General features: G+C 34.9%; 2 protein-coding genes and 1 pseudogene across 2 annotated transcripts; 1 reads left to right on the forward strand and 2 right to left on the reverse strand.

Annotated features, from left to right (window-relative positions):
- Window positions 1–434: 434 nt before the first annotated feature.
- Window positions 435–3,403, reverse strand: LOC146926844 (uncharacterized; annotated as a pseudogene).
- A 1,642-nt stretch (window positions 3,404–5,045) lies between these two features.
- Window positions 5,046–10,226, forward strand: LOC146926845 (Metal-dependent protein hydrolase). The gene is made up of 7 exons (XM_085700293.1): window positions 5,046–5,362; window positions 6,380–6,526; window positions 7,113–7,211; window positions 7,975–8,166; window positions 8,298–8,417; window positions 9,250–9,321; window positions 9,770–10,226. Exons 1-7 carry the CDS (start codon window positions 5,069–5,071, stop codon window positions 9,992–9,994), a joined length of 1,149 nt encoding a protein of 382 aa, XP_085556419.1. The 5' UTR covers window positions 5,046–5,068; the 3' UTR covers window positions 9,995–10,226.
- A 2,301-nt stretch (window positions 10,227–12,527) lies between these two features.
- On the reverse strand, window positions 12,528–16,158 carry LOC146926846 (ribulose bisphosphate carboxylase/oxygenase activase, chloroplastic-like). The gene is made up of 6 exons (XM_085700294.1): window positions 15,953–16,158; window positions 15,005–15,327; window positions 14,335–14,526; window positions 13,681–14,153; window positions 13,003–13,284; window positions 12,528–12,866 (listed from the first exon to the last, which is right to left on the reverse strand). Exons 1-6 carry the CDS (start codon window positions 15,995–15,997, stop codon window positions 12,751–12,753), a joined length of 1,431 nt encoding a protein of 476 aa, XP_085556420.1. The 5' UTR covers window positions 15,998–16,158; the 3' UTR covers window positions 12,528–12,750.
- Between the last annotated feature and the right edge of the window lie 371 nt (window positions 16,159–16,529).

Genomic DNA, 16,529 nt, shown 5'->3' on the forward strand with positions numbered 1-16,529 from the left:
CAATTGAAATTCAAAACAGACACACTAAGACCATGTACAATGGGAAATTTTTTTCAATAACCTTCAACACCCACTTTTTCAATTCCCAACGCTCCACATCATTTTCTCTCTCTTAATTCAACACTCATTCAATTTTTACTACTCCAATAGTTTTCATTCAACACCCTACCCCACCACTTTTTATTTCTTATTCTTATTTAATTTTTGTTTTTATAATCACATAAAATTATAATTATCGATTATAATTAAATTAAAATAATACAAATATTTTTTTTTAAAAAAACAATATTTTTTTTAAATAATTTATTTTTATTTTCTTAACTTAAAATGCAATACAAGAAACTAATCACGCGACACACGAATAGCTTATATTGCAAGACAACAAACAAGCACACAACACACACGTAATTTATTTAGTACGATACAAATGATCTTCAATTACGAAACATTCCAAACTTTGTCCATATGTGCTTCACTAGATCTGCTTGCAATGCGTGAAGAACATTTGGATCACGCAACTCGGATCTAGCACGCACATGATTTGCAAAAGTGGGTAACACCTCGGTCGAGTATGGTTGCGGTGTACTAGATCCACTTCCCTCGGATTGCTCAAAATCGGTCCAACGTTGAGCATATGTATCTCGTTCATCCTCAACAATCATATTATGTAATATGATGCATGACCTCATGATGATACCCAAATCGGTTATGTTCCACAAGCGAGCTGGTTCACGGATGATTTTAAATCGAGCTTGAAGCACTCCAAAAGCACGTTCGATGTCCTTCCGACATCCCTCTTGATGTTTTGCAAATAACTTATCGGGTTCACTTTGAGGAAGTCTAATTGATTTGACGAAAGTTGGATAAGAAGGGTAGATACCATCAGATAGATAGTATGTCATATTATAGGGACGTTGATTCACAAAGAAATTCACCCTTGGAGTCTTTCCTTGTTCCACATCATCAAACACTGGTGACCGATCTAGAACGTTTATATCGTTCAACGTTCCCGGACATCCAAAAAAGGCATGCCAGATCCATAGATCATGAGATGCAACTGCTTCAAGAATAACTGTGGTGGTTCCCTTATCCCCCTGGTAAATTGACCTTCCCATGCTTTAGGACAATTTTTCCACTCCCAGTGCATACAGTCAATACTCCCGATCATCCCTGGGAACCCCCGCATTTCACTAACATGTAGTATTCTTTGCAGGTCATCTTCGGTTGGTGCTCTCAAGTACACTTGCTCATACAGTCGTATGATTCCTTTGCAGAATCTAAGTAAGCACTCCAATGCTGTACTACTTCCTATTTTGATGTATTCATCGACCGCATCTGCTGCCACACCATATGCTAACATTCGCATTGCTGTGGTACATTTTGCTAATGGTGATATACCTTCTTTGTTGGTGGCATCAACTCGCTGGGTGAAGTAGTTATCACTACTTGAAAGGTCTCCAACGACTCGAAGGAAAACGTGTTTTTGCATCCGGAACCGACGACGAAACATTGCATCGTCATATGTAGGCTCATTGGCAAAGTAGTCGTCAATGAGTCTTTGGTTAGCTGCTGCATGATCTCTATTTAAATTTTTTTTTTACGAGATCCACTACCTGATCCACTACCTTCCTCTAGTTTTTTTCGACGCTGAATAAATCGGTTGACGATATAAGTGTCTTCAGCATCACGTTTTTGGAAGTAGGCTTTCATATCAAAACCAAAAGGATCCATTGATAGTGTTTGGAAGTAGATATTGGAAGTAGATATTGGAAGTAGATATGAATGCAATTTGAGAAAGGAAATAGTTTAAACAATATTCAAGTGGCAAATAGGTTTGGAAGTAGATATGAATGCTATTCAAGTCCCTATATATAAGCAAATAGTTGAAGCACGGGGAGTGAAAAAAGTATGCATAGTAAAGCAATACCATGGACTGTGAAAAAAGTATGCATAATTAAAGCAATACCATGGATGTAACACTGACAAAATAGTATGCATAATTAAAGTTTTGTATGCATAGTAAAGCAATACCATGGGCTGTGAAAAAACTAGTGAGGAATACCATGTGCTGTGAAATTAAAGTTTGTGAAAAAAGTCACGGGACAAATATTATGCATAATTATTAAAGCAACATTGAGGACTAGACAACACTGACAATTATTTAAAGCAACATTGAGGACTAGACAACACTGACAATTATTTAAAGTAAACATTGGGGACTAGACAACACTGACAATTTTGACCGAATACAAACAAATATTAGTGAAATTAATTTCCGAACAGCTCACGCTCCAAGTTTTCCAACAGGGCTTTTTTCCTGTCATCGAGATGCTCTTGGGAACTTAACATTATGTACATGTCCATTTTCTTCAATTTGTTTTTCTCTTGTTGCACTGCGGTGTACTTTTCCATTTTTTCGGTGTACTCTTTAAAGTGTTCCATCTCTTGCACCTTCATTTCTTTGAATTGAACCCACTCCTTTTCCACATCCTCCAAGCCAGCGTCCTTGTTTTTCTTTTTTGCTTTTTTTAGCTGCCTCCCTACCCATTGGACAAGCACTAGATCCTACAGAGTCCTCGTTAGATCTCTTAGATCCACTACTTCCTGAGCCAACATTTCCTCCCACTTGACTTCCATAACGAGGTTGATCATGGAGAGCGCGCCATTCTTCCATTAAAGTAAATTGAACATTCTTCCCACCTGCATATATTTCCTGGGCTTTTGCCAACACATCATCTTCCGACCAACCGCTTGCTTGCTGACGCTTAGCGGTATCATAAGCACCAACCCATTTATTTATTAATTTGCTCATATAATTAAAACGGTTTCGGCATGCAATGACATCGCGTGGAGAATCGAATGAGCAATGGTCATTACAATACTCAGCAATTTTACCCCAATATGCTTCACTTGTTTGGTTTCTCCCGACAACACTGGATGTTCCATATTTTATCCACCCACTAATTATAACCAAATTTTGTTCAGTGTTCCATGATGTTTGCTGGTTTTTCTTGCTCTTAGGAGTTGTATCCTCTGGAGTGACTTCATTAGATCTTGTCATTCCACCACGATTTATTTGTGATGAAAATTCAGGATATTCACCAAGACTCTGAAAATTTTCATTCACCATCGGCATATAACCATTAAATGGGGGTGTTTGAGATGGATATCCCATCATAGATCTATATGGATGAAAGTTGTTTGGAATAGAGGATGGGTGATTGAAATTTGAGGCAAAACCAAAGTTAGGCATGTTTTGAGGATTTTGGTTGAGAAATTGATTTGGATTTTGAGGATGTTGGTTTCGAAATTGATTTGGGTGTTGATAATTGTTGGGATTTTGGTAGTTAAATGGGTAATCAGAAGAATTTTGGGTGTTAAATTGATTGTTATTGGGATCCATTTCACTAATCAAAGACTAAAACTTCAAAAGAAAGGCTAATAATAAGATTAAGAGAGTGAAAAACTTGATTTTTTTCTGTGTCCAAATGAAATGATCCAAGTCTCTATTTATAGAGAAAAAAAAATTACGAATTTTGGTAAAAAAAAAAAAAAAATTTCCACCTAAATAATTGAGTGCAAAATATGAAGATAATTAAAATCCAACCAGCCAATAAGAACGCGCCAGCTGTCCTTATCCCCCCCACTTTTCTTTCTCTCTCCGCCCTCATCTTGTCCGACGCGCCCTGTCGGCGCGTGTAACGCACGCGCCAGGTTTCAAACAATAAAAACGTGCCGCGTGGCTTCTGCTTGCAGGATTAAACATGTTGAATAGCTTCATCACCCAACTCCTCCACCTCATCTTCAACAAGGCTCTTCCAATGGCTTCAACATGTCACAACAAGCTTCAACAAGGACCATTGGAGATGGTCTAACAAAGACAACTTATTGAAAAAGATAATTGTGGACATAATTTCTTTTTTTTTTTGGTCCATCTTTTCAATCTTTTTTTACTGAAAATAAACACATGCAAAATAACAAATATTAGAAAAATGATGGGTTGCCTCCCATCAAGCGCTTTCTTTTATGTCATTGAGCTTGACGCTTCAACCACTGTTATGGTGGCAAATTAGACAGAAAGACTATATCACCCTTCTTCTTCCTCTTGTTTGGAAGGAATTCCATGAATTTGACACAAAGAATCAAATACTCACAACTTGATTGATGAAAAAGACAATTTAAGATATCCCCACAACCGAGCTGGTTTGAAGACAATCCTTGAGTCGACTGTAAGAATCGAATCTAAATTTTTTCGAGGAGGGAGTCCTGTTCTCAATACTATGTTGATAAGAAAAGTGGTAGCAACACACTTTTTTTTAATAAAGCAGTCCAGTGGCTAGAAATTATCTTTTTAAGGAGAAAAAGTGAGGTGCCCGGGGTTCGAATCCCGACCACTGCATGTATTATGCAATGTCCTTACCAACTGAGTTAAACTTATTGATAATTTTTTTTTTGTTACAAACTCACGGGGACTCTAACAACACACTTTCTATCACCCTCTATTATATATCTGGTAATACTCACATGGTCCCACCAAATTATATGGATTCCATATAAATTTGACGGAATCTTAACTAATGTGTTAGAAAATATATGCTAGAGAGTGTGTTACTCACATTATTCATATGTTGATAATATATATATTTTGTTAAATAATGCTATTTTCTTACTCAACATTTGTGCAAGAAAGAGAAGTCTTTAAAAATTGAAAATTTGACCAAATAATCATGTGTAACATTATTCGTAAAAAAAATAAAAATCTCCCTAACATTTAACATTTTCTTCTTTTTTTGTTAATTTTTTAATTATATAAGTTGTGAACTTAATAAACATAATTGAGTTGTCCGTGAACATTAAACAAGTTGATGTTAAGTTAAAAAATATCAATATCAATTGAATTTTAAACTAAACTAATAATTGTTGAATGTGTTGGCCTTACCAAAACCATAATATTGCTTAAACCCTACAAAATAACTGTTTTTTTTTTTTTTTGAAAGCGTACAAAATAATTGTTAAAAACTAGAGGAGAGCTTTTAGGTATGAATGTGAGTTTAAATCCAAAAGTCATATGATGTGGGTAACAACATCAACAACAACAAAGACATTATTATTCACCAAATTCCAATTCCATTTCCACTTCCCCAAGTACAAGCAGAAGCACTTCACTCTTCAACTTCGTCTAATGTCTAACGCTAAAACAGCTAGGGTTTCTGATTCTTCTTCTCCTTCTTCTCACGCCTCTCTCAAGCGCGTTGGTACCCACAATGGTAGCTTCCATTGTGATGAAGCTCTTGGTTGCTTCATGATTCGTCTCACTCGCAAGTTCTTCAATGCTGAAATTGTTCGCACTCGTGACCCTCAGGTTCGTGTGGGACCCTTCTCAACCCCCTTTCGTTTCTGACATTTTTTGCATTTTTTTTTTACTTTTTTAACTTTGTTACTGATGAAATGTTAATTTTTACTGGTTTTATTTCATTATTTGTTGTTGGGTATTGAGAAAAATATGATTTTTTTTTGTTTGCTTAATGAAAAAAAGGTCATTTTTTAAAATTAATTTTCGTGAAGAGTTGCGTTTTTTATTGGTTATTGAGAAAAATATGATTTCTTTGTTTGCTTCATGAGAAAAATTTGATTTTTTTTCTTCAAAAGTGTAGTTTTTATTGGTTATTAAGAATAATATGATTTTTTTTTTCATAAAAAAGTGTAGTTTTTATTAGTTATTGAGAATAGTATATTTATTATTTGACTTGATGTGAATGGTGTTGTTGCTGAGGAAATATGGTATTTTTTGTTTGGTTGATGAGAAAAAAATGAGTTATTTTAGATTGATTGTGATGGAATTCTGATACTTTTGTTAGGTTGCTGACGAAATGGTACTATAAGAGAAACTATTAAGAAAGGTCTAGAGAGTAATGGGTTTGATAGAAATATGGTATGTGATAGAATGATATGGCGTCGTTTGATCCATGTAGCCGACCCTACTTAGTGGAATAAGGTTTGGTTGTTATTGCTGACAAAATGTGATTTTTATTGTTTTTTCATGATTTATGAGCAACCCAGTGAGATATTAGTTTGTTTAGGAGGTATTTTACTGTTATATTGTAGTAAGTGACTGAAAAATGTTGTAGCTTTCATGATTTTGTGCATTTGTTATTCGGATGCTGAGAAAATGTGGATAAGGGTGGTGCGTTTAGATTGTCTGAAGTTTATTTTTTAATGATATATTGTTGGGAGAGGTATGTGTGATGTTTTTAGCTTGCTACCGGTGTTTCTTTTTGGTAGTTACGCTATGTGTTTAGCTATTGAATGAAGCGGAACATTGTGTCTTTTTGTAATGTCTGTTTGAATTTTTTGTTTAAACTAAATTGTGATTCTGTAGGTGTTGGAGGGTCTTGATGCTGTTCTTGATGTTGGAGGGGTGTATGATCCTGCCCGAGATCGTTATGATCATCACCAGAAAGGATTTGAGGAGGTTTTTGGGCATGGTTTCTCCACTAAGTTGAGCAGTGCTGGTCTTGTTTATAAGGTAAATTTCTCATCTAAACAAAGTACAACCTATATTTATGAAGTGCTGGTTTTAATCTAGTTTGGTTCAATATGAAGGGGAGGGTAATAAAGGGGATTAAAATTTGTCCTCATTCAATTTTTTCTTCCATGCTATACTGAGGGTATTTGGAGGGGAGGAAGATAATATTTGTAGCATCGACACTTTCGATCGACGACGTGTCTGGTGCCCGACACGACACTGACACATGTGATTACATTCAATTGTCATTTTCTCAAATTATTACTGATGTCAATGTTGTGTCCGGTGTCTATGTTAGTGTTTCATATAAGATGAATTTTAAATGTTTTAAATACATTGACTAAAATATTCTTATGCAACATGTAGTATAAAAGGTTTTAAGAGTAATAAAGGTAAATTAGTTTTCAAGTCCTCCTCTCTTCTAACCAAATGGAAAATCTAATTAAAATCTTTCATGACCCCTCCTTTGAAACAAACAGTGTGAATTCCTCTGTTTTGGTACAATTACCAATTGTTTTTGGATGTTTTTATTTTGAATATCAAATAGCTTAACAATTCCACTATGTCTTCTTTTTTCGGTGTGTAGCATTTTGGAAAAGAGATTATAGCTAATGAACTAAAGGTAGATGAAGAGCACCAAAATGTCCATTACATATATTTGGCTGTTTACAGGAGCTTCATGGAGGTAATACATTTTACTCTGTTCTACTTTTCAACTTTATTAAACATTGTAGTACCTTGCTTGGTCAAATTTTTTCTGCGCATTTAAAACAGAATCCCTTGCTTGGTACATTGATATCTCAATCTTGGATATCATGAAAACAGAGTAAAGACAGGGAGAATTGAAGAGGAAACTTCTGATTGTATTTAATAATCTGTTTCTCTTGCAATAATAACAGGGAAGAGTTCCCTATATAAAGCTAAGCTAACTCTAAGTTGACCTTACTGACTGACAGCTATCAGTTAGTTGACTCACTTAACTAACGGAAACTTAACAGAGTTATATTCTCTTATATTCCCGATATGCAACAGTGTGAGTCGCAGAATTAGGATAGATAAAATTTACAATGTTACAATAAGAAGAATTGAGCAATTTCCAAGATATTCTGAGAGAACCTAGACTCTCCTGCAAGACTCGCTCACTGACTTACTAAGGGGTTTCATATGATGTATTGTACATGTATACTGTGAATCGGTCCTTCATTGTTTTTATATTCTTTATTGAATGATTTGGGTGAAAGATAACTTTGCCTTATGTTGTGAGACAGAGAATTGAGAACCATGTGTTTTTGGATTTAATTTGATAATCGCCTGCAGAATGGCTTAGGGGAATGCTGGTGGGGTTCGTTAGTCCTCTTAAAGTGGCTGATTAGTGAAACAATATGTTTCGGATAATTATTAAACAATTGAAATGTTATGATAAATGATATTCTTGTTAATTATTTCAGGCAATTGATGCCGTAGACAATGGAATCAATCAATACGACACAGACCAGCCTCCAAAATATGTGAATAATACTCATTTATCCTCAAGAGTAGGAAGGTTTAATCTGGATTGGACAGATCCCGATCAGTCATCTGAGAAAGAAAATGAAGCATTTCATCGGGCCATGGCACTTGCTGGCAGTGAGTTTCTGGATGTGAGTATTCACAGTTCATACACTTTCTCTTTGAACCCCAAGAATATCAAGGAAATGAGGAATTTTCGTATCTCTTTTTGCCTGTTTTACCTTTTCATTGTTTTCTGAACGAGTCACCTCTTCCTTTGCAGAGTGTTCGTTTTCACGTGAACTCGTGGTTACCAGCAAAGTCAATTGTGATGGAGACCATTGCGGCTAGACAAACCGTTGATCCTTCTGGAGAAATTTTAGTTTTGAAAAAATTCTGTCCTGTGAGTTGATTATTCTTGCCTCCCTCTTCTAACATTTTGTATGACATTTGAATTGAACTTCTTTCATTTAAAATTTTGAGTTAGGTCTAGTAACTGTCTGATGTTCCGAAATCATGATTTGATGCTTGAATATGTTTTTTAACTAACATCTTACACAGTTAATTATGTTAAAAAAATATTATAGTTGTTTTTTGTTGCAAATTTTCGTGGATTTGAATACATTTATAGAAGTAATCCTGAAATCATGTTTTGAAGTTTGAACAAGTACCTGGACTTTTATCTTAAACAATTATTTTGCTGAAAAAGAAATTTCTTATGTCTTTTTTGTACAAATTTTTCATTCAATCTGGTGGCAACATGATTTTATAATCTATTTCTTGTGTAAGTTTTCCGACTAGATGATAACTGTTACTGCCTGTAACTGGTTGGTTGTTCTTGATTTGTACTCCACAGACAGTTCTATAATTATTGCAGTTCTATAATTATTGCAGTAATAAGGTAGGAAAACAACACCATGGATGCTGTGTTAAAAACCGTCACTGTAATGGCTATGTTCATGTGTTGATCTAACTATTTTCTTACTTCCCTGTTAAAATTAAAAGATATTCTAAATCTATGGTACCAATATGACTATAGACAGGTTGCTGCTGTTGTTTTTGTCCTAGAATGGTCATCATGGGACCAATGTTCTATTATATAGGAACTATTTATTTTCTCCCGTTTTCTAAATTTCTCCATTTCTTTTATTTTCTTTGGGTATTACTGTATTAGCGGCATTATACTAAGTACTGGTACTGTGTCAGAAGATTTTAACTGATTTTATTTTCTGCAGTGGAAGCTTCACTTATTTGAGCTTGAGGGGGAGATGAAAATTGACCCACCAATCAAATATGTTCTGTACGAGGTATGTACTTTGTTTTCATTTTCTTCAAGTTCAATTCTATGCTTTAGTTCTCAAGTAGTCTCCAATAGGGCATGTTGATAAATATTTTAGGACTGCTAAGTTGGGCTTTTATTGGCTTTGTTTTGGTCTAATAGAGTTCAATACCAGATTGTTGTAATTAACATACTTTATTGGTATGAGCACTTCAATGATGAAAAAATCCAATATAGGGTGCTTTTGTTTTAGCTTTAAAAAAATAGATTGTGTTAGAAAAATATAGAGCTTTAAAAAACACAATTTTATGACCTCTGCATTTGCTCAGCTTAATATATCATCACTAGTAAGTATAATTGTCGAACTGCACCATTAAGGTTGTTTTGTTGTGAATATATCCGTATATCTTTGATTTATGTTCTTTTAACATATGAGCTGATTTCTTCACTTGTACTTTTCTCAATATTCTCCACAGGATGAGAGAAGCAAACAGTGGCGAGTGCAGGCAGTTTCAGTATCTCCCGATAGATTCGAGAGCCGGAAGGCTCTACCTTCACAGTGGCGAGGTTTACGGGATGACGTACTGTCAAAGGAATCTGGCATTCCTGGTTGTGTTTTTGTCCATATGAGTGGATTTATTGGCGGAAACCAAACTTTTGAAGGTGCTTTGGCCATGGCAAAAGCTGCTTTGAAGATGTAGGCAAAGGATTGTAACAAGTCAAACACTATGGTCCATTAATTTTGCAGAACATTTCACAGTTTAGTTTTATGATTGCATTAAAGAGGCAGATGGTTGGGAACAGAGGCTTAAAGATAATTACAATACCCGAGTTATTAACTTTTTTAAGGATAATTACAATTGAGTTGTTAACTTTCTTCACTAATGTATTATGGATGCTCTTTATGATAAGATGTCATTGGTTTTTGTTTAATCAGGATGTTTCTCCATATCATGAATTTTTTGTTTTCTTGAGAGAGATCTAGAGTCTCAGATTATGAAATTTTTTAAATTCAATGATTTATGTGAACACATTTTTTTCCCTACTTTATTAGTTCCATTCAATTTATGTTCTTTTAAAGAATCAGTTTATGATCTTAAAAGGATTGTGCTGATGAGCATATCTGAATTGTAACTCAAACTGAAATTTTGGAGTTCAAACTATTGACGTCTAAAAAATGTAAGGTTGAGACTGAAGCTGAGGGATTGGGATGTGGGGGAAGAGCACCTGGGAATGTATCATATCTATCTATTTTTATATATTCCTTGTAATTTTGATCTGGTTTAATAAGGAAAGTAACAAGGTTGTTCATTGTATCATTGTGAATAATTGAAGCTCTTACTCTGTTCTCCATATGGAACCTCATAAAATCTGTGTACATTTATTATTGTATGTGTGCGATCATAGCAAGGAGGTCCACCATGGAGGCGATACCACCCTAGCAACCGAGCTAATTCTGGTGGCGAAGCCAGTATGTGGAACCCTTTTCAGATACAAATCATCTCAGGCCTTGTTTTGATTCATGTGAAACCCTCTTAGTAGCAACTTCAGCCTTAGAATTTGGCAACATTCCTTTGCAAACTTGACCAAATCTACTTTGCTCAAATATCTCTATCCTTGAAACATTTTATAACTTTATTGATTTCTTGGTAGGATTATCATGTCAGCAATCTTGATTTTTTTTTTTCTGTACATGTAAAGGCCAGGTAAGAAAGCAGACAATACAACAACAACCTACAATTTCTAAAACACTTATAATCAGATGTATCTTTTTCTTCTTTGGCCATACAAATTGTGGGAGAGAAGAGATATCGAGGGGTGAGTTGGTCCATTGATTTTGAAGCTCCAACCCATACATGGATTAGTATCTTTTGGCTTGGGAAGAAAATTTAGATAGTGCGACACCGATAACTAGCTCAGAAGTCAATAGAGAACCCACTCTCTAACTCTTAAATAAGAAACTCACAATTTTATATATTTCAATATGATAATACATGGATTGTTTAACCTTATTTATAGTAATCCTAAAGGTACAATCGTAATGAAAATAGAAACGCTGATAAGTAATGAGAATGCAAGAAATAAAATGTCAACATAAGTGACTGGGTGGTTGTATGTCAACTATGGTGGTTTTTATACCATGTCATCAGTCCAATCACAAAAAAAAAATTGAAATTACAAATTTTCCTCAAAACATTACAACCGTAATGAAAATAGAAACGATGATAAGTAATGAGAATGCAAGAAATAAAATGTCAACGGAAGTGACTAGGTGGTTACAAATTTGCCACAAAAATTCTTTGAAATTACAAATTTGCCCCAAAACATTTCGAAGTTACAAATTCACCCCTAGGCTTTCAAAAATTACAAAGTTATCCCCTGAACTTTCGCAAATTACAGGGTTATCTTGTACTTTTACAATTATAGTTTTACCCCTTTATTTACAGAAATTACAAAGACGCCCTATACACCATGAATATCAACAGAAATTACAAAGACGCCCTATACACCATGAATATCAACAGAGGATGAGAAAGTATAAAGAAAGTCAATCACAGGTTATCTTATGGTGATATTTGATAGGTGCCTGCCCTAGATGCATGGAAGAGGAACAGCCACCTCCCTGTTGTCCTCTATATTTTTGAGTGAACCACAATGATTTGGCCTTTGACTCTCCAATGAGACCGAGTTATTCCCAAAGATAGATCCAATGATCATAACATTAGTCTTTTATCATTGATTTATTATCAAAAGTATTTTAAAATTCAACTGATGGATACATTTTCTCTTCAAAATTGTTAATCTGGAAGGTGCTACTCTAGCATACCTCCTTTGGAAGCTTTTAGAATTTCGGTTGGACCTAACTCAACCCCTACAAAACCGGCTTAAAGGTGAGAATTTCCCTCACTGATAAACTCATTTTCAAGTCTTTTCTCATGCAAATGTGGGATTCTTAACATAAGTTCTTCCTGGTCTATATAAAGATGCCATGTAGGACTGAATATATTTTTCTATGCTATCAAGTAGTCTCAAAAAAATGTATAAAAAATAAAAAATAAATGAAACTATCCTATTAAGTATCTTTGTTACAGAAGTGAATAACTCAAAATTTTATGGTAAGGTTTTAAGGTAATATATTTATATTTTTGTTGTTTTACATAACTTGTTCAGTTAATTGTTAGATTTCCATATGTAAATCAGCTAGCTCTAATGAACACAAAATTGGCAAGATGATTGTGCAAAATGAAAGGAGGAAATGATATTGCCAACTTGCTTTCTATAAGTGTCACTCAAAACTCAACCATAAGACACCATCAATAAAACAAAATATACAACCTAAAGTGGTGAGATTAATGCACCTTACATAAAATATGGTGAAAGATCTAAGAAACATAGTAAAATGTTTTTCAGACTGCTTTTACAAATCTCCATATTTATGTACTCACTTAAGAATTAACTAAAAAGTGTATGTGCAACTTCCATCGTCACTTCTGGCTGTCGGATCATAGTTTTCTGCAGAAGGGTCAGCGCAACCTTCTGGGACAGGTAAAGGAACTTGCTGAGCTCCTTGTCCTGCATCCAAACAATAAGATAACATTCTTGGTTTATTCCAAGTTATTGTCAAGACCGACGCGGCATATTTGTTCGTCTAAAGCAAACTTTTAGGTGATGCCTTTTAAGATAATAACAGAAAAATCAAAGGACTAACCATAGAAGTTTCCAGTCTTGATAGCATCATCATTTGCATCTCCAAGAGCAGCCTCACTGAGGTATCTGTCGGCTAACTGGACCCTCTTCACATTCTCTTGTTCTTGGACAAGCATATTTCCATACCCTAGTAGCTTGTCAATAGTCATCTTTGGTTGCTCAAAAGTTGGAGGTCCCTCTTTTGAATTCACAAGTCTTTTTCCAATACTCTCCACACCAATACCAGATATCCAATTCCTGACTTCATCGTCATACACTCTAGCCCTCAAGGCACCAAAAAAATCTACAAAGAAATGAATTAACATTTGATTATTCACATTTCATCCAATTCTCAAACTCATAGCATGGTTAATATAAATATAAGGATCTTGTTTGGATAAAAAGACTTAATTAAGCGATTATAGCATAAGAGTTTATTATTTAAGTTCTTGTGCATAAGCTGTTTTTATAACAAAAGATAAGATAGAGTCAAACTATGTTCATACAAGTTATAAGCTGTTTTCATAAGCTATCATGGAGACTTATGAAAATAATCTGAAAACAGCTTACGGAACATGTCATAAGTTGTTTTCACAGACTCTTAAAAACAGTCTCAGATGAGTTTTTGTTAGTAGATAAAACAGAGCCTACCCTAGTAACTAGAAATTTTGCTTGAATCTTAGATTGATATATGGCTTACCGATTGACTGTCCAGGGAATGTGTCGACAATCTTGACAATGTCATCCTTAGGGACACCATCTGTCCTGAAAATACCTTGACAAACACCAACTCTATCATCACGAGTGGGCGCCCAATAGAATTTTTCCATGCGTCCGTCACGAATTAAAGGAGCATACAATGTAGAGAAGTCATTTCCAGTGACGATGATAGGCACGCGAGCATTCTCTTCTTTGTTGTACATACCGGGAAGTTGAACATTGGTAGGGTTGTCAGCGATGTTCATGAGGGTTGCATTTACCATCTGGTTATTGACTGTGTATTGAGTAGTGCCACCCATTCTACCAGCTCCTGCATCAAGATCATTGATGAAGAGACAACACATCTTTCCTTTTCTGATAATGTCGGACGCCTCACGGTACCTTTGCCTAATCAACTTTGCAGGCTCTCCTGCATTTCCACTTTCCAATTCGCCGGCACTCATCATTATAGGGCTAAATTTCCAAAGCAGTAGATCAAAGAGTTAGTAACTGACTGTCAGCTTCGTCTTAATTGCACCTAAGCCTAAGCCAAGTATCATAGTGTGTGTGCGCACGCGCGTGTGTGTAACACAAAGGAATTAAACTGACTTGGTTAATAAGAAAATGCTAACATTTGCCTGTCATTTTTATTTACCTGATTCCCATCTTGGCAAAGACAAGCTCACATTGAAATGACTTCCCTTGACCTTTGCCTCCCCAAATGCCCAAAATGAGAGGAATCTTAATATTTGGCAAGTTGAGAAAGTTCTTAGTGATGTGAACAACAAGCTTGTCCATAAATGCAGGTGCAATATACAAGCCATCAATTGTGTTGTCCAAATTGTACCTGAACATAATTGAGATTCAAATTGTGAATCAGAAGACTTATTTTTTGAATCATGGATCGAATCTTATTATGAATCGTAAGACACACTATCAATTAAAATGTGACATTTTTATGTAAGAACAGGTGACATAGCCAAATTATAACATAGAATATCATCTACCAACCTCAAAATAATTCAAAATTTAAGCCATGAATCAAATAATACAGGAAAAGTCGCTCGCTACACAAAATTTTATCAAAAAGGAAGACTACAACAATCATCAGAATGAGTCGGGACTCAAGATCAGATTCATGTTCATAATAGATATTTGTATCAATTGGATTTTGTTTTGTACTGAATCTAGATACGACTCACATATACCGATAACCATGTACCTAAAAATAAGTCAATTAGCATTCAACAAGTACATAAGATGAAAACTGTTCAAAATATGAGCTTCAAATCTTTGTTAACTGAATTAAGGAAAAATGAACTTACTGGCGAAGACCGGTACTGATATAATCATAGGAACTCATGACAGCATAGTGAGTTCCAGCATCCGTTGGAGCTTGAAAGACACTGTCCACCTTTCCCTTTCCCCTTGTGATATCCTGTTGGTCATCTGAGGTGTCATATGCAAGTCCAGCCCATCTGTCCTTTGAGGTCTGCTTTTCCTCATTATAGTCAATTTTTGCCGAAACCTTAAAGTTACCAGACAAACTCTTCTGGCTGGAAATCGCAGAACTCGCTTTCTTAAGGTATGTTCCGAAAAATGCTGAATTTGTCATAGGAACTCCACTGCTAGAGCCATTCAATTTCAACTGCATACATTGTTATAGACCGTTATTAGTCCTCAATTAACCATAAACTCCAAATTGAATGAAAATTGGAACAGACTCGGATGAAAGTAATCAAACACATCTATATAGAGTATAGACTACAGACTTAGAGTCATGGTTTCAAAAGAAAAGGTTTGCAGCTGCAATTTGGACTGTTATATCAATGTTTTTATGTCTCCGCGCTCACAACTTGGACGCGGTTGAGGCTGCATTAGTTGCATTTGACTACAATTCTCCACGATATCAAAAGATTGGAGTGCGACTTCTGTTGCGATCTAAAATCTTACAGATAAGTGAGCTCACAATCTACTCCTAGTAACACTCATACAAATAGATACATAATAGAAGGTGCATCATGTATATTAACGGTTATTTTACTACCGTGCCCCGAGGGGATTTGAACTCTATCCCTTGAGGCTGCATGACCAAACTCTTTCTGCTAATCTAGCACATCTTGGACATAAGAATGGCCAATTTTTTTTATGTATATATTATATACTTAAAAAAGAGAAATATTAGAAACAATGTGAAAAATCAAAAGCATAAGTGAAAAAACATATGTTCTATCTATTGACTAGACCAAAGTTTGTTAAGAAAAGCATTGTACCTGTGCCATGTTAATGGCTCCAACAATTGTCACAGAAGTTACCATTATAATATATGTTATTGGAAACCAAAACAAGTTTGGTAAGATTGTTGAATATTAAGGAAGAAGAAATGTAATTGAGTTCCAAAGTGATTGGATTAAGTTGAGTTGATAGAAAGAGAGAGGTGAGAGGAAGACTTTATAGTGTGATGAAGAAAGTTAAAGCTGAGTGGAGCATAGAGTGAGTACATAGATATAGATAGATATAACAAAAAAGAAAAGAATCTATGGATTTAGTTGAGAATTTATCAATAGCCACACAAATGAAATTGTCTTTATTGTATTATTATTGTTAGGTATTATTGTTATATGTTATTATTACTATGTCTAGTACGTGGCTTTATATGTGATGGAACTTAGTTTTGGAATATGGTTTCTGAATATACCATGACTTGCTTGGCTTAGCAACAGAATGGAAGCTTCTTGTAACTTTGATTATTTAAGGTTTGAATTGAACCTTCCTCCCTCTACTACCACTCATGTTTTATCATTTTATCATTTACTTACAATATGGATAAAGGAATAAAAGACAAAATCA

The sequence above is a fragment of the Medicago sativa genome, chromosome 4 (genome assembly GCF_051527215.1).
Source record: "Medicago sativa cultivar Bolivia chromosome 4, Bolivia_mono, whole genome shotgun sequence".
Taxonomy (NCBI): domain Eukaryota; kingdom Viridiplantae; phylum Streptophyta; class Magnoliopsida; order Fabales; family Fabaceae; genus Medicago; species Medicago sativa.